Source organism: Bombyx mori, chromosome 11 (genome assembly GCF_030269925.1).
Source record: "Bombyx mori chromosome 11, ASM3026992v2".
Lineage (NCBI taxonomy): Eukaryota > Metazoa > Arthropoda > Insecta > Lepidoptera > Bombycidae > Bombyx > Bombyx mori.
The window spans coordinates 1,031,219-1,055,859 of NC_085117.1; the positions used below are offsets into that span (position 1 = coordinate 1,031,219).

Genomic DNA, 24,641 nt, shown 5'->3' on the forward strand with positions numbered 1-24,641 from the left:
GGCCGGGACGTACGGGCGTATTCCCGCCTCCGGCCCTCGGCTCGACGGCGACGGATTGGTGCGGAAAGGGAAGGGCTCTTCCTCTCTCGCTCCGCCGCCTCCTTCTGCAAGATGGTGGACTCGAAGAAGTCGAGCATCGCCTTCCAGGACGCGTATGTGTATGTGTCCCCCGTCAGATGGATTCCTTTTGTTTGTTTTAAGTTTATTTTATACAAAAGTTTAGGTCTTTTATTTATCGATTGACTTGGCACTACGAAGTCTGCCGGGTCAGCTAGTTTTATAATAAAATTAATAATTCCTAAATTAATTACGTAGTTCAAAAGATGTAAATGTAATGCACACAAAATCTGTTTTTGTTGAAATGATAATTATTTATAAGTTCAAGAAATATATTGCAGGTACATTTAGTAGAAATTCATTTAATATGGAAGAATAAACTTAGTATATATATATAAACGCTATAAACCGGATTTTATTTAAAAAAGAATTATTTACGTCTATATTAAATTAATTATTATTATCGAGAAGTATCTTGATTGATATATATTACAAGGCTGCGTTTTTTTTGAATTTGTTTGATTTTTATGATCAATCAATCACCAATAGTCGTCGAACAAACGTTAATTGATCAAAGTGAATTAATCTGAGTGATAAACATAAAGATATCTAGTAAGGGGGGCCCACTTAACGGTGATCATTTGTTTAATTAATTATAAATAAATAAAAGACGAACAAACAATTTTTACACTCGAACATTAACGAACAAACGACGAACGAGTAATTAAAAATAATAATAAATCCGAAAATCAAAAAAAGGGGGGCCAAATTTACAGAGCTTAGAATTTTTGCTTCCTAACTAGATAAGTAGGTAGGTACTCACTTTTACGCATGGAGTTAATAAATATAATAACCGGCAAACTTCTTGAGCATTTGTTGACGTAGTGGGGGTAAGTTTGCGCATGGTACACTCACGTGCAAAAACATTACTTACTCTGCGTCATAATGCTATTAAATTATTAAAATCAACATATGTATTTATTTATATATTTATTAGAACATCAACAAAACATATAGGTTAATAATTGTAATAATTTAATCTTGGGGTAAAATAGATATTCCTTCTATTAAGTCAAAACTAGAGCTGTTGCCAGGTCTTGGTTCAGTTAAAGCGAAGCTGGTATTTGTAATTTTTTTTTCGTTATCATAATCTTGACCATCATCATCATCACTGTTTTCATCACCCGAGTCGCTATCATCGTGATGAGTCGACATAGGGCTCATCGGCGTAGTTTACAACTCGGTCGATTCGGTCTTCTTTTTTGTCTATAATTAATTATTTTTTGAAGATATTCGATTCGTAGTAATCGAATGTTACTTTTTTCATTTACCAGCTTCCGATTATTTTCGGTTCTTTTTTTCCATCTGAAGCCTAGCTCTTTCATAATTCGTCGTAAGCTTCATTCCGAGCCATTAAAATTTATATCTTCTTTAAATTTTTCGAAGCCTTTCTACGGTACGGAGTTTCGCTGCTTGTTATGTAGTTATTATGATTACATATTTTTATTACAGATTGAACGAAACTATCCATTCCAACTTTCTTCTTCCCTGATCTTTTCTTACCCGGAGTCCCAAACACGGCGAGCAAGCCAGAGCCTTTAGCTTCGTTAATAATGCACCTAACAGTACTCACTGATGTTTTTGTTGCTTCCGAAGTCTGTTTTACTTTTTCCATATCATTCTTCCCCTGTTTTATAATGAAGCAATATACGTCGTACACAATTTTTTTATCCTTTCTTTTGAATACTACACCAGTTTGTCGCGGCATAGTGTATTTTTTATAAAAAATCAACAAACACTCAACAAATAGCAATGGCAACAAAGTCAACAAGCAATTATAACAAATAACTTAACGATTAATAACGATAGACTTTTCACTGTACGCAAGCGTACTTTTGGGAGCAAGCGGAACGAGGGCGCGGTGCGGGACGCAAGGTTCGACTGATCTACCAATAACGCGCTCGATACGATTTCCCCTGCCGTCGCGCCTCACCCTCACCACCAAAGTGATCTAAAATTCGGTTCTGCGCAGTCAAGGTCATTTGCTCAAGAAGTTTGCCGATTACTATACCTACAATAGCTTACCTTAGAATAGTAACTCTATGCTTTTACGTTATTTGTCTATTTTTTTTTTCTTTTTTGGCAATAGCGTTTACTTTTTGCCAATGACGTAAATTAAAAGATTGGGAAACCAAATTAAAAAAGGATACGAAACACGAGAAACGATCAGATAAGTAGGAAGAAGTTTGAAACGGATAATAAAAATTTCATAAATAAAATTTCAAATATTTAAACTTTGATATGGTTCTGAAGGATGAAAGATGACAATTGTATTTAGTTTTGTCATTTTGTGGGTTAGTGATAAAAATGAAAGAAAGAATCATTAATCGAACACTTATGCCACATAATATCGCGGCAGCAAGTTAACGAGAACGGCAACTTCAAGTTACAATTAAGAACAGTAGTTCTTAATAAAATTGTAACTTTTCGGCTTCGATCAACAAAAGTAACTAGATTTCGGGTTGGCGCAAAAATTCGTCGCGTTAAATAACAGCTCACTTGAAAATCTTGATATGTGAGCTCTTTTATTGTTTAGTTCACTTCAGACACAGCCAATGTCAACCCGTCTCACAATGCCGCAGTGTGTATTCAAAAGTTGCAAAAAATGCCCGAAAAAGCAATTTAACGGCCGGAATATCTTACTTTCGGTAAGTACATGAAGTGTAAGTAAAATTTTAAGCTTTAAACTAATAAATAATATTAAATTTTAAACAAAATTACCGATTTTTAACCACCGCTATAAATGTTGACCAAGGTTCGCCAACACTTGGACAAAATTTTTGTTTAACAGAAAAGTAAATACATGGAGTAGATTTGTGATGTAATAATTTTTAAAAATTTGTTAGCAGTACTTCAAAATTGGTTAGTTGAAATTGGTTAATTCTGCTTTTGTGTCTGTTTGTTGGACTCTCATTAGATACTTAGCTTTCCATTTTTTTTATTTTAGCTTTCCTAGCAATCACGTGTGCAGAATGGATCTCGATTGTCGCCAGAGAAAGAAAAGATTACTTTTATAAGCCAGCTAAGAACTCCACTCATTGACACTGGACATCTTTGCCTTCCATGCTCACGGCTACAGAAACGTGGCCGAAGCATTGTAATAAAAATAACGCGCTTAAAACCGTTTAAACGTTGTTTCATTATATGTACTAGTCGCGAAAACATAAAAATATACTATAAAAATATGTATTACACAAAACGTAACGCTAATAAAATAATAAGTAATGTATAGATACTAACAAACATAAATCCTCAAAACATAAAAAGTAAACAACTAAACTTTTACTTTTATTCATAATTATAATAAATTATTTTAGTGTTCAACGCGACTCCGTTACCTCCTGTAGTAAATAGAAATCGATATTTCAAGAAGCAAAAATAAATAAAATAAAATGATGTTAGTTTTCAAAGCTATAACGGGAAAAATTACTTTATTTGTTGGCGGATAAGGTTGATTACTGCTTCACGGCAGAAATAGGCGGAGCGGTGGTACCTACCCGCACGGACTCACAAGAGGTCCTACCACCAGTAATTACGCAAATTATAATTTTGCGGGTTTCATTTTTATTACACGATGTTATTCCTTCACCGTGGAAGTCAATCGTGAACATTTGTCGAGTACGTATTTCATTAGAAAAATTGGTACCCGCCTGAGATTCAAACACCGGTGCGTCGTTCAACACGAATGCACCGGACGTCTTAACCCTTAGGTCACGACGACTTCAAAGTCTCAGTAAATAACCATCATCTTACAAGATTATATTTCAACCCATATCATTTCATGCCAATTGATTAATGTCTCAAATTAATCAACTTCATTTCATTTCACTCCATAAAATCATATTTTTTTAAAGATTAGGCTGTATGATATATTTAGGAAACACGAATTTTATAATAATGTTGAGGGTACAGTGCCTATAAATAGCAACGTTTTTGCTCGAAACATTCACTACTTCGATAAAGCGGCACGACACGAGAACCCTCTCATCGTGGCCGCCGGTAACTACATTCCCGATCCTGCGGACAGAATGGAAAGCAGTCGACGTCGCCCAAAACACGTCATCTCGGATCCTCCCGATCCACTAACGGTGCTTCTAGGTACTTCAAGCACCGGTCACCGTTCTCGTCGAACCCGTCGCTTGCGACGAAGGGCTCGACGAGTAAATTAACTCCCAGACAAAGCCCACTGAGTTTCTCGCCGTATCTTCTCAGTGGGTCGCGTTTCCGATCCGGTGGTAGATTCTTTTTTTTTTTTTTTTTTATTCTGCTTTTCCCCGATCATGAGAACACCGGGTCCTTATTTATCTATATACTCATTCATTCAAGTTCTCACATGTATTCCTCTCGCACTTTCAAGCCGCATACATAATCTTTCTTATATCCTTCCACATTCATTCTTTGCCGGGTGGGACTCCCGCTTCTCTATGCTACGATATTTTTATTCTTTTATTATAGGAAAATAAAGTTTGTACAGTTTTATTTTTGTTTCTAGTTTGTCTACGGTAGTATTTATACTTTACATATTATATTGGTTTTCCTTACAAGTACTGCGTACTTGTTCTTATTTTAATTACAATTTTCTTTACTTATTTAACTATTATACTTATCTTTTATTACACTTATTATATTTCTAACATTCTAACATTACTTTTTTCTTAGTTCTTAGCTTATATCTATAAAACTTACATTAGTATATACTCTTAATTACCATCTAATTGCTACATTCTTCCGTTCGGTATTAGTTAATTATATTCCTAACTTCATTATTCTTACAACAGGAAGTTTATTTCGTTATTATGTTTGCTATTATTATGCCTTTAGCAGGTTTGGTGAGATTTCTGTAGTGTTGTGACGTTTGTGCTTTCTTTCTATATTTTTTAAAAACTCATTTGCCTAGGCAATAACATATATATACTGAATTTATATATATTTATTGACTATTTTCTTTAGACAATTTTCATTTTATTTCGCATTTTTTGTTCCTGTAAGTGTTCTTGTGCTGATATCATCGTGTATATTCAATATACCTTCTGAATATCATTTGTGTTCGTGTTGTTGTGTATTTCATATTTGTGTGTGTTGTGTTTTTGTTTCTGTGTGCTTTGTGTCTGTGTGTACGTGTTGTGTAATGTCCTGCATGGTCATGCATATGTGGTATTTGCGCGAGCCAAGTAGTCCCACTTTTTTCGTACCGGGCATTCGGCGCTAAAAGCGTTGTGGTCAGCCTTCCGCAACCCAGAGTGTGAGCAGTTGCAGCACCGCGGTTCGGTCCCTGCGATAAAGTCTGCGCATTTTTCGCGCAGATGCGGTCCTCCACAGTGACTGCATCTGTCCACACTCTCGGTGCAAAATTTACGACCATGTCCAAATGCGAGGCACCTCGTGCATTGGATGAGCGGAGACTGGTCCTCGACTCTGACCCTTTGAAGGTCCAGATAGAGGGCTCCAGCTTCCGTCATCCTCTGCCATACTTTCGGCTTCCGGTGGTAGATTCTGCGAAGCACGGCTCTTGCTAGGGTTCGTGTTAGCAACGTCATCAGGTTTGAGCCCCGTGAGCTCACCTACAAACGTTAGGGCGAAGCTGAAATAGCCTCTCAAGGCTATCAGCATAGGTAGGAAAAAAAAAAAACATTCATTCGATCGGCGGCGTTCGTTAGAGAAGGTAGTCGTGGACATGGTGTGCGTGAGTCATTGTTTTAAGTCTCTGTAAATGTGCGCTTAAAGTCAAGATAATATCAAAGTGTTTAATTTGTATTCTGGTTGTTTGGTGATTTATGTCAATATTTATGTAATTTTTTATGAATTAGAGTCAATTAATTAGAGTTTGAGAATAACAAAAGTTGTAATGTTTAAATTGTTATTTTTTTTAAATGGTTTTTCTTCTGAATCCTAAATTCAGAATTGGGATCCTTTTTTCGTTAAAAACGAGAAAAGAAAACAATGCCCACAAGTTTGATTTTGTCATTCGTTTTTGTCAGGTACCCACACCTACCAGATGTAATAAAACACCAAGTAACTAGCTCAACAACTTTGTCACGATAGATTTTACGATCTATTTTTGTCACGATTGAACATGCTCGAGACTGAACGCTCAATTTCGATGGGTGGAAATAACAATCGAAGGGCTCAAAATAGTGTTACCAGTCGGCAATACACTCCCTCAATGAGTGAATTTGGCTGCCTGCGGACGGGACGCCGTCTTGTTCCGTCGCCGTGTCGATAGTACCTAGTTACTGATGAAAATAGTTTCACCAGGCGTAGTAACAATGAAATGTTAGCCGAAACCATTAGATTTCGTAAATTCAGATCTATCTCGTGATTACTTTAGTTCTAACTTTGACCTTGCCGTGCAAGATATAGTGTGAGGAAGTAGAACAGGCTAGATCCTTTTACAGCTTGGAGACTCTGTTTGTCACGAGTGTCTGGCTGTCTTAAGAGTGATGCGCGGGCTTGGTTACACGAGTGACTGATCAGATAGTGTTTCCTCATATGCCGAGTGCACCAAGAGATCGTTGCTCCGTCTTAAGATAGTCAGAGGTCCGATAGACGAACTCGGAACTTTAATAATGATACGGGGCATAATGGGCCCTCTGGTTAGAGTCGCGAACGCTAGTCTACAGATTCACGATTTGATTTAATTTTTGGTGGAGGTCAGGTTAAGCCGAGTCTTTAGGTCCTAGGTCCTCCGAGTCCTAGGGTTCAGGCCCTAGTTGAGTCATCGGTGACGCGTAACGTCAAACAAGTAAACAATTCTTGGGGTTGACTGAATGCTTTTCAGATGAAATTTGGGGATCACAGCTCATTCTGAACATCACAAAACGCAAGACAACAGACATCCGCCCTGTAGCTTCTGGTGCGAACAGACGCCACTATACCTGTGGTGAAGACTCTAATCCGTGATGTCTCGGAGCCGTGAAGTTCATCGAGAGCTAGGTCGAGGTAGAGCTCATCAGTTGGTACCACGAAGTCAAAAGCTACATGATACGGGCACCGACGAGCAGCAGCCGTTTTTAATGTTGATAATCTTGTTTTTGTAATAACTCCCAGTCTACAGGAAATCTAGATCCGGGAATCAGTGGACCTTGCCGGGTGGTGAGGATGCTGCGTCACGGACATTGCCAGCTCGGGCCCATCGGTGGTTCCTGCGGCAGAACCACGCAAGCGGCGGCCGGGTGTGTGCTACACTGAAATGATGTGTGGGGACATGCGATTCAGTGATGCCTCTGTCCAATGATTTATGTGGGGACATGCGATTCAGTGATGCCCCTGTCCAATGATTTATGTGGGGACATGCGATTCAGTGATGCCTCTGTCCAATGATTTATGTGGGGACATGCGATTCAGCGATGCGTCTGTCCAAGTGGACGTGCGATTTAGTGATGCCTCCGTCCAATGATTTATGTGGGGACATGCGATTCAGTGATGCCTCTGTCCAATGATTTATGTGGGGACATGCGATTCAGTGATGCCTCTGTCCAAGTGGACGTGCGATTTAGTGATGCCTCCGTCCAATGATTTGTGTGGGGACATGCGATTCAGTGATGCCTCTGTCGAAGTGGAGGTGCGATTCAGTGATGCCTCCGTCCAATGGTTTGCATGGGGACATGCGATTCAGTGATGCCTCTGTCCAATGGTTTGCATGGGGACATGCGATTCAGTGATGCCTCTGTCCAATTGTTTGCATGGGGACATGCGATTCAGTGATGCCTCCGTCCAATGGTTTGCATGGGGACATGCGATTCAGTGATGCCTCTGTCCAATGGTTTGCATGGGGACATGCGATTCAGTGATGCCTCTGACCAATGGTTTGCATGGGGACATGCGATTCAGTGATGCCTCTGTCCAATTGTTTGCATGGGGACATGCGATTCAGTGATGCCTCCGTCCAATGGTTTGCATGGGGACATGCGATTCAGTGATGCCTCTGTCCAATGGTTTGCATGGGGACATGCGATTCAGTGATGCCTCTGTCGAAGTGGACGTGCGATTCAGTGATGCCTCCGTCCAATGGTTTGCACGGGGACATGCGATTCAGTGATGCCTCTGTCCAATGGTTTGCATGGGGACATGCGATTCAGTGATGCCTCTTTCCAATGGTTTACATGGGGACATGCGATTCAGTGATGCCTCTGTCCAATGGTTTGCATGGGGAAATGCGATCTGATTTGTTCACAGAAGCAGCGAGCAGCACAATGTCTCCGCAGCTCACGGATCAGCAAGAACAATGAGGAACAGGACAACTAAGTGACGACGAACAGCAGGACACGCCGCGGACGACGCGACTTCAGGATGGCCGATTTAGGAAACACGAATTTTATAATAATGTTGAGGGTACAGTGCCTATAAATAGCAATGCCTTTGCTCGAAACATTCATTCGATCGGCGGTGTTCGTGAGAGGTAGTCGTGAACATGGTGTGTGTGAGTCATTGTTTTAAGTCTCTGTAAATGTGCGCTTAAAGTCAAGATAATATCAAAGTGTTTATTCAGTATTCTGGTTGTTTGGTGATTTATGTCAATATTTATTTTGAATTAGAGTCAATTAATTAGAGTTTGAGAATAACAAAAATTGTAATGTTTAAATTGTTATTTTTTTTAAATGGTTTTTCTTCTGAATCCTAAATATATAATATCTTTGCTTTTCAATTGGGAAAATTGAACTAACACTAGGTTGGAAGTTTTTAAATTACTAATTATTTTAATCTTCTATATCCGGCGAAGTTATAACTTAATATTTTTGAGGAAATTGTTAAAAATAAAAACTTAATTTTTAATATATATTTGATCATAGTATAACACGAAACCAAGAATGGGCAATCTCCTTTATAGATCAATTTTTTAATTCTCCAGAACATTTAAACTTTTTAATTACTTACACTATTTTATATTACTTCTATCATAATGTCCCTTATGCAAATTATGTAATTTTTCATGAGAAATGTAGGAAAATTTTACATCTTATTGTATAATTCTTATATAGTTCTGCTAGACTATAGAAATACATTAATATTTAAACTACAACTTTAAACTTCATCAGTAAAAGCAAACATCTCTCTTGTCTCACTAATAACTATTAAAAAATGTATTTTCTTCTACTCGGTTCTGTATTAAGACTTTATAATACCTTATGTGCGATATGTATATACTCTCAGAAGTATTTTAAATGATAAACTTGAACAAAATCATTTTCTACAATCTTCAGAAACATGTTCTTACACTACCAATGAATGGAATTAGTTTTCACGAACTTCACAAATATAACGTTTCACTGGGTTATGTATTTGTAGATGCAATTTTAAACAACAAATTAACCCGAAATCTTTTTTACACGCTTCATAAACTAAGATTTTTTTGTAGTATGCATTCGCACATATATTTTTAAATTATAAATTTTTTTTAAAACATTTATTACACAATGCCCGTACTCGGTTTTTCACAGGTATGTGTTCTCGTATGTCTTTTTAAATCGCCAATTCTTGCAAAAGCTTTTTTACAAACTTCACAAACATAAGGCTTTTCTCCGGTGTGTACTCTCATATGTGATTTTAAATGGCTAATATGTGTAAAACCTTTATTACATACTTCACAAATGAATGGTTTCTCTCTTGTGTGTATCCTCACGTGTATTCTTAAATGATCCAGTCGTGCAAAGCCTTTGTCACAAACTTCACAAATATGTGGCTTTTTTGATGTGTGCGTGGCCATATGTGTTTTTAAATAATCATATTGTGAAAATTCTCTATCGCACTCGTCGCAAACATAACGTTTTTCTGCAGTATGTCTCCGTAGATGCTTTCTTAAATAACCGATATGTGCAAAACTTTTTTTACAGACTTCACAGACAAAAGGCTTCTCTGCCATATGTATTATCATGTGTGCTTTTAAATTGTCGAATCGTGCAAAACCTTTTTGGCACACTTCACAAACGTATGGTTTTTCTGCTTTATGTGTTATCATATGTGATTTTAAATAATCGAATAGAGCGAAACTTTTTTCGCACACTTCACATACGTATGGTTTGTCTGCGGTGTGCCTTTGTAGATGTTTCTTTAAATAACCAATATGTGAAAAACATTTTTTACATATTTCACAAACATATTGTTTCTGAGTTTGGGGCATTTTTAAATGTTTTTTTTTATTAAAACTTTATAAAATGATCTGAAAACACAGAATAAACGACAAAAAGTATTTCCTTTTTTTTTTAAGAGATTTTATGACCTGGTAACTAAGACCTTTAAGTCGTGTCTTATTTTAATTTATATTATTCATATTTTTATGAAAAATGATATTATGGAGTGAAATGAAATGAAGATGATTAATTTGAGACACTAATCAACTGGGATGAAATTAAATGAAATTAATTGAGATGATATGGGATGAAATATAATCTCAGTAAAATGGTGGTCATTTACTAAGATTTTTTCAGTGGACTTTTTGGAGGATCCCGAGAAGTTACGTCCAGCGGCTTTGTTTCATTTTCCCATTATTACACATTTAAACCCGAAGAAACACTAAATAGACAAAATAAAACAAATCACACAACTTCACTCCTCGCTTCCCGCCAAAAAGTAAAAAGTATTTCCTTTAACTATATAGATATAGTAGATATATTTTGTATTTTTTTTTTATCTTGCACGGTTTGTGCATTTAACCACATACAAGGGTAAAGGTAGGGAAACAGGAGAAAAAGGAAATCGGAAAATTAAAAAGAATGGATCAGGTAGGTATGTATATACACCCGAGGGACCTGGGCGGGCCCCCCGGCGCGCACTCTACGTGGCCGGGGGCCCCGTCTATGGGGGAGTTTTGCTGGACTCCCACCGGGCGCGTCCGTAGGTGGCGGATAACGGGATCCTCTGGGAACAGTCTCACTCCCAGGGGTATCGTCCGGTCTTTTTCGTTGCAAGGATTTCTAGGTGTTAGGTAGGTAGGCTAGGTGTAGGAGTAGGGTAGCCTAGTTAGGCTTTGCAACGAAAGAGATCGGATGACGCGGACCAAAACCAGCAGGGGGAGTTGCGGGCTCTCCACGCCCTTCACTCGCTGAAGGGTGTTCCTCCTGGAGACGCTCGGGCTCCCTCTCTCTTCCCCTTTTTGTTTTTTCGGGTAACGTCCGACCCGTTTCGGACCTAACCCATGGGTGGTGGTGGGCCACTTTTGGCCTGCCCTTCGATGGAGAAGTGAGCCGGCGTTGCTTACGCATCTTCCGGCCGATGGTCGCCATGTCCCCGGCTTCGGCTACAGGGGCACGCCCTCCAGAGGGGGGTACCGGTATACCGGCGTGGCTTCGTCGTTGTTGCTCTTTTGAGCGTCGTGCGGTGGTCTGCTGTGTTGCTCGTTGCACTCGGCGGGCCGCCGGCCAAACCGTAATCCTCACCGCGTGGGGGACGGGGGCCGCTGCCGCGAGGCACGGGGCCGCAAGGACGTAAACATCTTTAAAAAATGGCCCAATCCTAAGCTCTGGTGCCCGGCGATGGGAAGAATGGCTGGAGGGAGTCCAGTCCCGAGGGTACCAACCAGACCCCAGGGGACCGACCCCTGGTTAAACAAAAAGGAAACAAAACATGAAATGGCATCTGTTCAAAAACTACTACCCCAGGAGGGTACCTCCCGTCTGGACTGGACGTCTTTTTTTTTTTTTTAAAGTACCTTGACATCTAGCGCTTGTTTTAGATTTTCCCATAATTTTGCACTTTCACAGTTTGCTACACTTTTTCAATTAATTACCTATATTACACGTTACAGGTTTAAACAAACAAGAATTACCTATTTAAATGCACACACTTCAAATTCTCCTGTTTTAGTAGTTTTATAATAAAAAAAAAAAAACTTGGTTTTAATTAATTAATTTAGTTGCACTAACAAAATGATCATCAATAAAAAACATTGAAAAACTGACAAAAGTACATACCTAGTCTTGCCATAAATACTGAGACAAAGGAAAAAAAATTGTATTGCAAATAACATTTATTACTTTTACAGTGTGTTAGTTTAAAACATAAATATAAAACAATTTAAAGTATAAAAAGCTTATTCGAAGTGGTCTCCATTGGCTGCAATACAGTCCTTTAAACGTTGAGGCCAGTTATCAATAGAAGCACGCACTCTTTCCATGGGAAAATTTTTCACTGCCAATCGTACGGATTGTTTTAGGGACTCCAAATTATCATGGCTCTTAGAGCAAGCCGTACTCTCTAAAACTGACCATAGGACCAAGGACCATTCTTGATTATTAAACATGGTGTTGTTAAGGGAGTTAGATGGGTGGACGAGTCTACAGCCTATCTAATGCTAAGTTGTTACCAAAGCCCATAGACATCTACAACATACATACCACCACTCATCTTGAGATATCAGTCCCAAGGTCTCAGTATAGTTAGAACAGCTGCCCCACCCTTCAAACTGAAACGCATTACTGCTTCACGACAGAAATAGGCAGGGTGGTAGTACCTACCCGTACAGACTCACCAGAGGTCCTACCACAAGTAAAAAATGTGACAAATGTGCTTTACACACATTTCATAAGCTTAAGGTTTTTCTGTTGCATGAAAAGCTTTTTCACACACATCACAAACACGGTTTTTAAGCATTGTGTACATGTATATGTTTTCTTAAATAATTAATATGTGCAAAAGACTTTTTACACATATCACAAACATAAGGTTTGACTGCAGAATGTGTTGCCATATGTCTTTTTAAATTACAAGTTTGTGAAAAGCTTTTTTCACACACATCACAAACATAAGGTTTCTCTCCAGTATGTGTTCTTATATGTGCTTTTAATTCAAACATTTGGGCAAAGCCTTTTCCACACACATCACAAACATAAGGTTTAACTCCAGAATGTGTTGCCATATGTTTTTTTAAATCACCCTTTCGGGCACAGCCTTTTCCACACACATCACAAACATAAGGTTCTTCTCCAGCATGCATTCTCAGATGAATTTTTAAACCAGAAGGGTCTGCAAATTCTTTTTTACATACTTCACAAAGATAAGATCTATCTCTGGTGTGAATTTTCAAATGAATTTGTAAGCCACTACGATATCGAAAAGATTTTTCACAGACTTCACAAACATAAGGTTTCTCTGCAGAATGTGTTCTCCTGTGCATTTGCAAAGAATCATTTCGTGCAAAGCACTTCTGACACACTTCACAAATGTATGGTTTTTGCCCAGTATGTAATCTCATGTGCAATTCTAAAGCATTTTTTCGTGTAAAATATTTTTTACAGACTTCACAAACATAAGGTTTTTCTGCAGCATGACTTACAATATGTTTTTTCAATTCACTGATTTTTGTAAAGCGTTTTTCACACACTTCACAAACATAAGGGTTTTTAGGAGAATGCGTTTTCATGTGCATTTTAAAGTTCTCTATAAATACAAAACGTTTTTTACAGACTTTACAAACATATGGTTCGTAAAATGCATCCATTTTTGTTTATATATAATACATATGTAAAAGAAAAACCTTGATTTGCAAATTTTACACACGAGAATGCTCCAAGTTATGTTTTTTAAGATATGAGATCGGAAACCAGACAAAATTAAAAAAAGTACTGCCTCTAAAGAGTATGTATCTTCTTGTAATTTGCGTTTTATTTTCTTCCCAGTTACAAGCTATATTACTTTTGTTTTGATCACAATTCTGATGACATGTCGGATCACTTTTTGTGAACTAAGGGACGAATTAGTAGTTGACTCTTTAACTTTTAATTAATCTCCACCACACTATGTAAACAAAATACAGAATTGATGTCGTTATGTCACAGGCTGCACTTATGGATGTAAACGTCTCTTCCGACCTCCTGCTCTTGTCGTTTTCTTGTTTCATCAAGCTGAAAATCAGAAACCAACCAAGGCAATAGTTCACCAAGAGTCACCAATCGAGCATCATTTTTTTAAAAGAGATTTTATGACCTGGTAACTAAGACCTTTAAGTCATGTCTTATTTTACTTTATATTCTTAATTTTATGAAAAATGATACTAAGGAGTGAAATGAAATGAAGATGATTAATTTGAGACATTAATCAACTGGGATGAAATTTAATGAAATGAGATGATATGGGATGAAATATAATCGCAGTAAAATGGTGGTCATTTACTGAGATTTTTTCAGTGGACTTTTTGGAGGAACCCGAGAAGTTACGTCCAGCAGCTTTTTTTCATTTTCCCACATTTGTGCACTTTCACAGATATTAAACAGTTAATAAACCACCGTTATTACACATTTAAACCTGAAGAAACACTAAATAGACAAAATAAAACAAATCACACAACTTCACTCCTCGCGTTCCCGCCAAAAAGTCAATCGAGCATCAGAACAATTGTAAACATAGATTATACACATTGTAAAGTACAAAGGAACGTAAAATGTCATAGATTTTTTTTTATGGCTTCACGCAGTGCTTATTGCCACAGACAAAGGTAAGGAAACTGAGTAGAAAAGGAAAGGAAAAGAATTTTACATCGAACGAAATTTACATCGGATAAAGGATAGGATCAGCAGGATAAAAACTATGTCTAATACAAAATTCTACGCTAAGGAAAAGAACAGTAATTAATAAATTAAATAGAATATTAATTATATACATAGGTATGTACTTATAATTGATGTCATCTTCGATCAACAATAGTAACTAGATAAAGGGATACGTACAAAATTAAAGCAAAAACTGTCCGCGTGAATATACACCTATAGGCCTAGGCCGCACTACGGTTTTTTCCCGGGAGCGGTTAACCGCTATAACCGCGAAACCGCTTGAGACGTACACACTACGATTATAAACCGCGAAACCGCTCGTGATTTTCACAGTTTGAAGATGGATTTCAAAAGAGCAGTATGTATTGTTGCTCTGGTACTAAGAAATAGAAAAAAAAGACGTCAACGAAAATTTCGCAAATATTGGATACATCCACTCACTAGCCGTAGATTTGAGAAAGGTTTCTTTCAGAAAAAGTATAAAATTTTAAGAGAACATCCAGATAAATTTTTCAATTACTTTCGAATGTCAGTGGCCAGCTTCGATAAAATTTTGCACAACGTGCGTCCATACATCACCTTCATGGATACAAAATTTCGCAAATGTATTTCACCAGAGGAGCGTCTGTCTGTGACTTTGAGGTAAGAAATAAAATTACACACACATGCATATATATTGTACTTTATAGGTATTTTTATTGGTAAAAAAAATTAAAAAAATTATTGTTCTTGAAATTGCGACAGATAATTGGCTGCTGTAGGCTCTTCTTGTTCATTTTGTGCATATTGTAACTGTTGTTCTTGTTGCTCGAGTTCTTGAAGAGAATGCACGGTTGCTTGTAATGTTGGTGGAACAGGAGTATTAAGTGGCAAATAGATGGTTTGTTTTGCAGGTCCTGACACAAGCTGTCGTACTGGTGTTGAAACTGGTGGCATTATCGGCATGGTTGGAGGTGGAGATGGGGAATATGTATAATATGATTGCGGAGACGACGTTTGCGTGAATGACAAATGTGATCTTGGTCTTTGATTATGAATTGGTGTTTCGAATGGATAGAAAGATTTGGCTTTTTGCAAAATATTCATAATTTCTACTTTGGCAAAATGTTTCTGATCGTCATTAAGTTTCCGTAACATTGGTACAATCATTTGTGAAAAGTTTATATCTTCGTCATATTCACACGCATTCTCCTTTGTATTCAAAAAATTTAACAATTTTTGTTCATAATCTTCACAGCTACTTCGGCTTTTGGAAGCCTTCTTACTGGATGGGGTTCGATTACTATTCGTTAGTGGAAGGGTTTCAGATAAGTCCGTATCAGGGTTATCTTGTGAAGTAAATTCGATATTACTGCTAGTCTCCCTTTTTTGTAAAGATGGTACCAAAAACAACAGTGAATCGAAATGAACGTACTTTTTCTTTTTTATAGCACCTTGACCAGATTTACCACGCTGTATAGCTAATTCTTTAGAAAAACTGTCGCGCATATTCTTCCATTTCTTTTGTATTGTACTACCTGTAACAAAAATAGAAATATAATAATATAATGTTGTTTTTTCAGGTATCTTGCCAGTGGTAATAGTATGAAGTCCTTGTATTTTGAATATTTGATCGGCACAACAACTCTGAGTGAAATAATTGAACACACATGCAAGAGTTTGTGGATATGTTTGCAACCTACATATATGCCTGAAAAAACAGAAGAGGATTGGATAAATATAGCAAATTTTTATTTTGAAAGAACACATTTTCCTAATTGTCTTGGTTCCATAGATGGAAAACATATACGAATAGAAAGGCCAGAAAATACTGGTTCAGAAGCCTTCAATTACAAAAAGTATTATTCTTTAATATTATTAGCTATAGCTGATGCAGACTATTGCTTTACTGCTATAGATGTTGGGGCATATGGATCGAATAGCGACTCTAGCGTTTTTAAAAACTCAAATTTTGGCAAAAGGTTTTTGAACAACCAAATGCATTTACCAGAATCTGCAACATTACCTGATTATGAGGAAGTCGGACCTTTACCGTTTGTTTTCGTAGGCGATGAAGCTTTTCCACTTATGGAGCACTTAATGAGGCCATATCCAAATAGAAATTTATCCATAAAACAAAGAGTTTATAACTATAGATTATCTTATGCCAGAAGGACTGTCGAATGTGCATTTGGGATCATGGCAAATAAATGGCGTATTTTACATAGACCATTAGATGTGAAATTAGATTTTTGCGACCATATTATTAAAGCTTGTTGCATATTGCACAACTTTGTAAGACAACATGACGGTAAACAGCTTAATGAATCGTTTCAAGTTTCAGAGATGCAGGGTATTGCTTCAATTCGTACGCGTTCTAGCAATAACGTTATAGATGTAAGAAATTTGTTTGCTGATTATTTTACATCTACTGCGGGCGCGTTGAGTTGGCAATATGAAAATATTTAAAAGATATCTCACCCTCAAAAGTATAGTAACTAATTAATGCCAAAAACAGAATTTTCACTGTTAACTCAAAACAACATCTCCTTAAAAATAGGTAACAAAACTAAAGTAGCTTTCGTTATAAGGGTTCGACTTTTTTAGTTTGAGTTCTTTGTAATAAATAAATACTCTTTAAAAACTTACCCTTCTTTTTTTTCTCAGCCTCCGACAGTGTCATCCAATTATTAACTACGTTGTGATAAACTTCCTCCCAAAGTTTATTTTTCACATTTCTATCACTGTATTGACGCAAAGTAGTATCGTATAAAGCTGGTCTTTTCTGTACTTCCACGATGATTTTCTGGGATAAACTTTCGTACTCTGCATTTGAAACAGACTCCGACTCGGTCGACGACATAATTGTGACGAGACGACAACACAACTATTCTTTGCGGCAGTCGGCCGAATACTAGCCCAAAAACCGCCCGCGGTTAACGCATAGTGCGTGTGCGACCACTTAGTTCTATGGATTACAAATTTTGTTGCGGTTTTTTTCCGCAACAATTTTGTAACATTTCGCGGTTTTAAAATCAGTCGCGGGAAAAAACCGCAAGTGCGGCCGCTTGTATTCGTTTTCGTGTTTCATAAACTCACACGGTTAATAACCGCAGCGGTTTCACCGTAGTGCGGCCTAGGCCATAGCTACATTCGTTTATTAACAAACGGAGAAAAAAGTTTTGAAACACTTTTACTTTCAAACTAATAACAACTATGGCACCTAGTAATAAAGTCACAAATCTCCAAAACATTATCTAATACTTACGATCATTCGTCACATAAAACGAGCAAAGCAATAAATTACTCCTGTCACTTACCAATAAAAAGACATATTTTAAACAACTTTTAATGTTAAATCAATCTTAAGGCGCAACAAATAAAGTAACTTTTCCCTTAATTACTCTGAGAACTAACATCGTTTTGCTTTATTTATTTTTGCTTCTTGAAATGCCGATTTCTATTTACTACAGGAGGTAAGGGAGTCGCGCTTAACACTAAAATAATTTATTAATGAATTAAAGTAAAAGTTTAGTTGTTTACTTTTTATGTTTTGGAAATGTATGTTTGTTAGTATCTATACATTACTTATTATTTTATTAGCGTTACGTTTTTGTGTAATATATATTTTTAAGTTTTCGCGACCAGTGCACATAATAAAACAACGTTTAAACGGTTTCAAGCGTGGTAATTTTATTACAATGTTTCGGCCACATTTCAGTAGCCGTGAGCACGGAAGGCAAAGATGTCCAGTGTCAATAAGCGGAGTTCTTAGCTGGCTTATAAAAGTCATCTCTTGTTTCTCTGGCGACAATCGAGATCCATTCTGCACACGTGATTGCTAGGAAAGCTAAAATAAAAATGGAAAGCTAAGTATCTAATGAGAGTCCAACAAACAGACACAAACGCAGCATTAACCAATTTTAACCAACTAATTTTGAAGTGCAGCTAACAAATTTTAAAAAATTATTACAACACAAATCTACTCCATGCATTTACTGTTCTGTTAAGCAAAAGTTTGTCCATGTGTTGGCCGAGCCTTGGCCAACATTTGTAGCGGTGGTTAAAAATCGGTAATTTTGTTCAAAATTTAATATTATTTATAAGTTTAAAGCTTACAATATAGTTTATACTTCATGTACTTACCGAAAGTAAGATACTCCGGCCGTTAAATTGCTTTTTCGGGCCTTATTTTTGCAACTTTTGAATACACACTGCGGTATTGTGAGACGGGTTGACATTGGCTGTGTTTGAAGTGAACTAAACAAAATAAGAGCTCACATTTCAAGTGCGCTGTTATTTGACGAGACGGATTTTATGCACCGACCCGAAATCTAGTTACTATTGTTGATCGAAGGATGTCATAGAATTTTTGCTTCCTATATATATAGGTAGGTACTCACTTTTACATTATTAGTCTATTTTAATAAGAATCCTTGTGATTATGATTTTTTTTAAAAAGAGTTGAACCAATGAATAGGAATCAATTTATGTAGGTACGGTACCCATAGAATAAACACTTAATATATTTGAGACGGTACCTACCTATCACATTTTTGTTTTTTTATGAGATTTTATGACCGGGTAACTGAGTCTTTTAAGTCTTATTTTAATTTATATTATTCATATTTTTATGAAAAATGATATTATGGAGTGGAATGAAATGAAGATGATTAATTTGAGACACTAATCAATTGGGATGAAATTAAATGAAATGAATTGAGATGATATGGGATGAAATATAATCTCAGTAAAATAAACATTTACTGAAATTTTTTCAGTGGACTTTTTGGAGGATCCCGAGAAGTTACGTTCAGCGGCTTTGTTTCATTTCCTCACATTTGTGCACTTTCACAGATACTAAACGGTAATAAACCACCATTATTACACATTTAAACCTGAAGAAACACTAAATAGACAAAATAAATCACACAACTTCACACCTCGCGTTCCCGCCAAAAAATTCTTTCTGAAAGAACCGTGACCATAGGCCATAGATAGTACACTTAATATTTAAACCGTGACGCTTACGTTACATTTTCCCGCACTTTCGCACTCACAGTTTGTTAAACTTTTTCAACGAATTACCTTTATTAGACGTTAAAACCTGAACAAACAGAAAAATATTTCAATGAAACAGTGTACACAGCTCAAAACAATTGAGTGTATAAAATATGGCTCAAATCCTCTCGTGTTAGTAGTTTCATTATTTTAACAGGACAGGCGATGGTATTTCACTGTACTGCCTAGGCATACTAGACTAGCCTTCTAATAATTATTTTGTTTGATGAAAAAAAAATTACAAACGAAATATTATTTGGATTGAATGAACTGATGTTGTTTCATTTGGGGCTAGACAATTGGGACGAGATTAAATAAAACTAGATGAGATAGAATGAAATAAATATTCCTAGGCCTGCGAAGGTCACGAGACCTATATCTTTCTTGGCATCTTCGCCTGGTGAACGTCGGGCACGTAAATTCATAGCTCTTCAAAATGTGTCAAAGTGCAACACGCAAAATATAAAAAGTAGTCGTGCGTCGAAATCTGTTGATTAGTTAAATGAGTACTTCAAAAATTTCGAATTTTCAATTAACAATGTATAATAGCCGGCAAACTTCTTGAGCATTTGTTGACGTAGTGGGGGTAAGTTTGCGCATGGTACACTCACGTGCAAAAACATTATTTACTCTGCGTCATAATGCTATTAAATTATTAAAATCATCATATGTATTTATTTATATATTTATTAGAACATCAACAAAAAATATAGGTTAATAATTATAATAATTTAATAAATAAATTTAATTTGACCATTTATAATAATAACAATCATATATATGAAACAGAAAATGTAGATTTCCTCGGTGTAAAAATTGACAACAAATTAGATTGGAAATCTCATACAGACGGACTGTGTAAACGTGTCAGCTCCTCGGCCTATGCACTCTTTAAATTATCCTCTATTTTAAACACAGACGCCTTACTAACTGCATATCGTGGTGTAGTTGAACCCTGTCTTCGATATGGAATAATTTTCTGGGGAAACTCAACGCAGAAAGATCAAGTTTTTAAGGCACAAAAAAGGTGTTTAAGGTCTATGTTTGGATTGGCAATAGCCGACAGCTGCAAGCCATATTTTGCAAAGCATAAACTTTTTACCCTTCCTTGTCTATATATATACGAAGTTGCATCTTTTGTTAAAACTTGTCCCAATAGATTCACTAAGATGTCTAATGTGGCAAACAGAAATCGACGCGACGATAAGCTATGTTTTCCAAAAACCAAAACTACATTAAAGAATAATAGTATACTATGTATGAGCGTTAGGATATTTAATAAACTACCGAAGAAATTAAGAGACTTAGATGATTTTAATTTAAAAAAAAACCTAAAAGGTAATCTTATTAGTGAAAATTATTATCACGTGAATGATTTTCTTGGGGATGACATTGAAAATAAATGGATTTTTAATTATTAGTTGAATTATGGATGAATGAATGGTAAATTACATAATATTGTAACTATGCACTGCACTAAAATTCGCATGTCAAATAATGACAAAGCATACACGCTGCTTTTAATTTATGTAATAACTCATTTTCACTATGCTTGGCGAATAAATGATTTCTTTCTTTCTTTCTTTCTTTCTTTGGGGTAAAATAGATATTCCTTCTATTAAGTCAAAACTAGAGCTGTTGCCAGGTCTTCGTTCAGTTGAAGCGAAGCTGGTATTTGTAATTTTTTTTCGTTATCATAATCTTGACCATTATCATCATCACTGTTTTCATCACCCGAGTCGCCATCATCGTGATAAGTCGACATAGGGCTCATCGGTGTAGTTTACGCCTCGGTCGGTTCGATCTTCTTTTTTGTATATAATTAATTATTTTTTGAAGATATTCGATTCGTAGTAATCGAATGTTACTTTTTTCAATTACCAGCTTCCGATTATTTTCTGTTTTTTTTTCCATCTGAAGCCTAGCTCTTTCATAATTCGTCGTAAACTTCATTCAGAGCCATTAAAATGTATATCTTCTTTAAAATTTTCGAAGCCTTTCTACGGTACGGAGTTTCGCTGCTTGTTATGTAGTTATTATGATTACATCTTTTTATTACAGATTGAACGAAACTATCCATTCCGGTAACTTTCTTCTTCCCTGATCTTTTCTTACCCGGAGTCCCAAGCACGATGAGCAAGCCAGAGCCTTTAGCTTCGTTAATAATGCACCTAACAGTACTCACTGATGTTTTTGTTACTTCCGAAGTCTGTTTTACTTTTTCCATAATATTATTCTTCCCCTGTTTTATAATGAAGCAATATACGTCGTACACAATTTTTCTACCCTTTCTTTTGAATACTACACCCGTTTGTCGCGGCATAGTGTATTTTTTATAAAAAATCAACAAACACTCAACAAATAGCAATGGCAACAAAGTCAACAAGCAATTATAACAAAATATAACTTAACGATTAATAACGATAGACTTTTCACTGTACGCAAGCGTACTTTTGGGAGCAAGCGGAACGAAGGCGCGGTGCGGGACGCAAGGTTCGACTGATCTACCAATAACGCGCTCGATACGATTTCCCCTGCCGTCGCGCCTCACCCTCACCACCAAAGTGATCTAAAATTCGGTTCTGCGCAGTCAAGGTCATTTGCTCACGATGTTTGCCGGTTACTATACCACCTTTTCATTTACTGAACTACAACGAAACCAACATTAGCTCTTCTTTCTTGTAATTCTTATTCCGTGCCGACACGCACCGACCGGCCGGCGCAGCGGCGCCTTGTACATCATTATTATGCGCTTGTATCGTTATTTTGCTGCGATGTTATTTTAAAACTGCAATATCTTCTAAGATACTCATTGAAATCAAATTAAATAAAGGGCAAATTTGTTTCAAATAAAATACTTTTAATTTGAATAACGTATTTGAGTAGAATATATTATTTTATTCGAAATGCGGCGCCATGACAAAGGGGTCCTTATTCGCAGTGAACGCGCAAACTTGTGTCTTTAACGGGTTGAATTTAACCAAGTTCAATTCAGCCATCCCGTCCATTCGGGGACTCGCCCTAGAGAGTTCACCACTTCAGACACAAATTTTGATCATTCCTCTTGCACCACACTCCGAGAGAAACGCTGATGTCCGATGTATCGCGCATCCCCCATGCTGTCATCCGCATAGCAATGCATGCCATCAATAGACAGCATGTCTTGCAGCAAAACCTTGTGGAACGCCAGCCTTAATGGTGATGGTATCAGAGCAGTCACCGTCTACAACGACCGTGATGCTCCGCCCATCCAAAAAGCTAGCTATCCACTTGCAGAGACCCTCGGGGATACCGCAAGCTAGCTTCCGTAAGGTAGCTCCAACACAAGTGCCCTATGCCAGACCCTGTCGAAGGCGTTTGCGATATCAAGGCTCACAGCAAGAGCCTCGCCCTTGCTCTCCAAAGCTTCAGCCCACTAGTGAGTAAGGTATACAAGAAGATCGCCAGCTGAGCGACCGTGACGGAAACCATACTGTCGGTCACTGATCAGCTGGCAATCCTCAAGATACTTCAGGAGTTGTGTATTTATTATTCGCTCCATCACCTTGGAAAGCAAGAAAATTATCGCGATAGGTCTATAGCTCGATGGGTCCGACCGGTCACCCTTCTTGGGGATAGGGTGGACGTGGGCGGTCTTCCATGAAGACGGAATCCTGTTAGTGCAATAAGAGGCGATACAAACGCGTAAGCGCAGGCGTCAGCTCAGGGGCGCATGTTTTCAGAACCACTGCGGGGATACCGTCTGGCCCGCTCGACTTATGGACGTCCAGGAGTCGGAGCTCCCGCTTGACTGCACACTGCGTGAAGAAGATCTCCGGCAGGGAGCTATCATACCGAGGGATGTTCGGTAGTGTGGCACCCCGTCGTCCAAAGTCGAGTTCGAGGCGAAGAGTTTGAATAGTGGTGGGATATTAGAACTGCGTTTCCTTTTGCATCTTTGGTGAGCGACCAAAAAGCACGGCTCCCAGAGGGATAGCTCTCTTATCCGTTCGCCAATTCTACCAACGTACTCCGACTTCGCCTTGGCAATAACCTTCTTGTAGGACCTGGAAGCGGCGTTATATTTCCGCCTTTAATCTGAGACGTTAGGGTCCTGACGTCTCCTGGGATCATCCCAGGCCGCGTATGCGGACCGCTTAAGGTGTGCAGCATCCCTATTGGCATTGTTATGCCAGGGTCTGCCGCGACCCCCAACGGGCACCTCAGAGGAGGGAATAAACAATTCCATCCCCTGGAACACCACGTCTTTAAGATGGTCCGCACAGATCAGCAGGATCAGGTTAGGTCAGGATCAGCAGAGGAAAAGCAGAACCGCCCCCATGGGTAGGATACGTAAAATTCACGCAACCCATCCCAATCTGCTGACATATACCGCCAAACTCTTCGATACCCGGTCGTCGTTCAACGACAAAGACGAGAGAGTATTATGGTAGCACGAATAAGGCAGTGGTCAGACGATCAAATATAATTACAGTAAAACCTGGATAAGCGAGAGTTCAAGGGAGCACAATCTCATTCTCGCTTATAGAGGTTTCTCACTAACCCGAGTTTCTCGCTAATGCTCCCTCTGAATTTCATTTCGCGATTTTCCGGATTCAAACGCATTCACTATTCACTTAATGACAGTACTTTAATTTTCCGTTTTGACATGATGCAGAACAGAACTTTCCTTCGCAATTGATTAACGATAAACTGAGTAAGTCCGACAAACAGGACGGTACACAGGCACACGTGTCCATTCGAAAAGAATGCGATAAAATAACAACGTTATTTAGTTTCACGAAATAGAACAGGTTCAATATTGACGAGAAAACAATACAAAAACAATGGTAGGAAGTTTCACGAAAGTTAAGAATGAGTCATAAAATAGCAAATGATGAATTTGTAATTTGTTTTGTGATTTGTTCCTCCTAATAATATAAATAAATAAAGCTCGACTGTCGCTTATCGATAAGTAGCAGTCTCACTTACGGAGGTCCATGTGGGAAAAACGACTCTCTCTTA

At 37.6% G+C, this 24,641-nt stretch overlaps 4 protein-coding genes and 1 long non-coding RNA gene across 6 annotated transcripts in view; 2 read left to right on the forward strand and 3 right to left on the reverse strand.

Annotated features, from left to right (window-relative positions):
* The window catches only part of LOC134199623 (uncharacterized), a 500,100-nt gene that overhangs the window by 382,123 nt on the left and 93,336 nt on the right, over positions 1 to 24,641 (forward strand). The window lies entirely within an intron of this gene.
* LOC101745270 (gastrula zinc finger protein xLCGF3.1) lies at positions 1,031 to 10,319 on the reverse strand. Its single transcript, XM_004922135.5, has one exon. The coding sequence runs from the start codon at positions 10,232 to 10,234 to the stop codon at positions 9,524 to 9,526; it is 711 nt and encodes a 236-aa protein (XP_004922192.1). The 5' UTR covers positions 10,235 to 10,319; the 3' UTR covers positions 1,031 to 9,523.
* Positions 14,801 to 17,224, forward strand: LOC119629145 (uncharacterized). The gene is made up of 2 exons (XM_038014077.2): positions 14,801 to 15,239; positions 16,160 to 17,224. Exons 1-2 carry the CDS (start codon positions 14,938 to 14,940, stop codon positions 17,043 to 17,045), a joined length of 1,188 nt encoding a protein of 395 aa, XP_037870005.1. The 5' UTR covers positions 14,801 to 14,937; the 3' UTR covers positions 17,046 to 17,224.
* Positions 15,270 to 17,902, reverse strand: LOC134199628 (uncharacterized). The gene is made up of 2 exons (XM_062670915.1): positions 17,226 to 17,902; positions 15,270 to 16,114 (listed from the first exon to the last, which is right to left on the reverse strand). The coding sequence occupies exons 1-2, from the start codon at positions 17,437 to 17,439 to the stop codon at positions 15,318 to 15,320; spliced, it is 1,011 nt and encodes a 336-aa protein (XP_062526899.1). The 5' UTR covers positions 17,440 to 17,902; the 3' UTR covers positions 15,270 to 15,317.
* On the reverse strand, positions 18,244 to 19,902 carry LOC134199630 (uncharacterized). Its single transcript, XR_009974189.1, has 2 exons — positions 18,723 to 19,902; positions 18,244 to 18,426 (listed from the first exon to the last, which is right to left on the reverse strand). It is a non-coding gene; the product is annotated as an uncharacterized LOC134199630 (long non-coding RNA).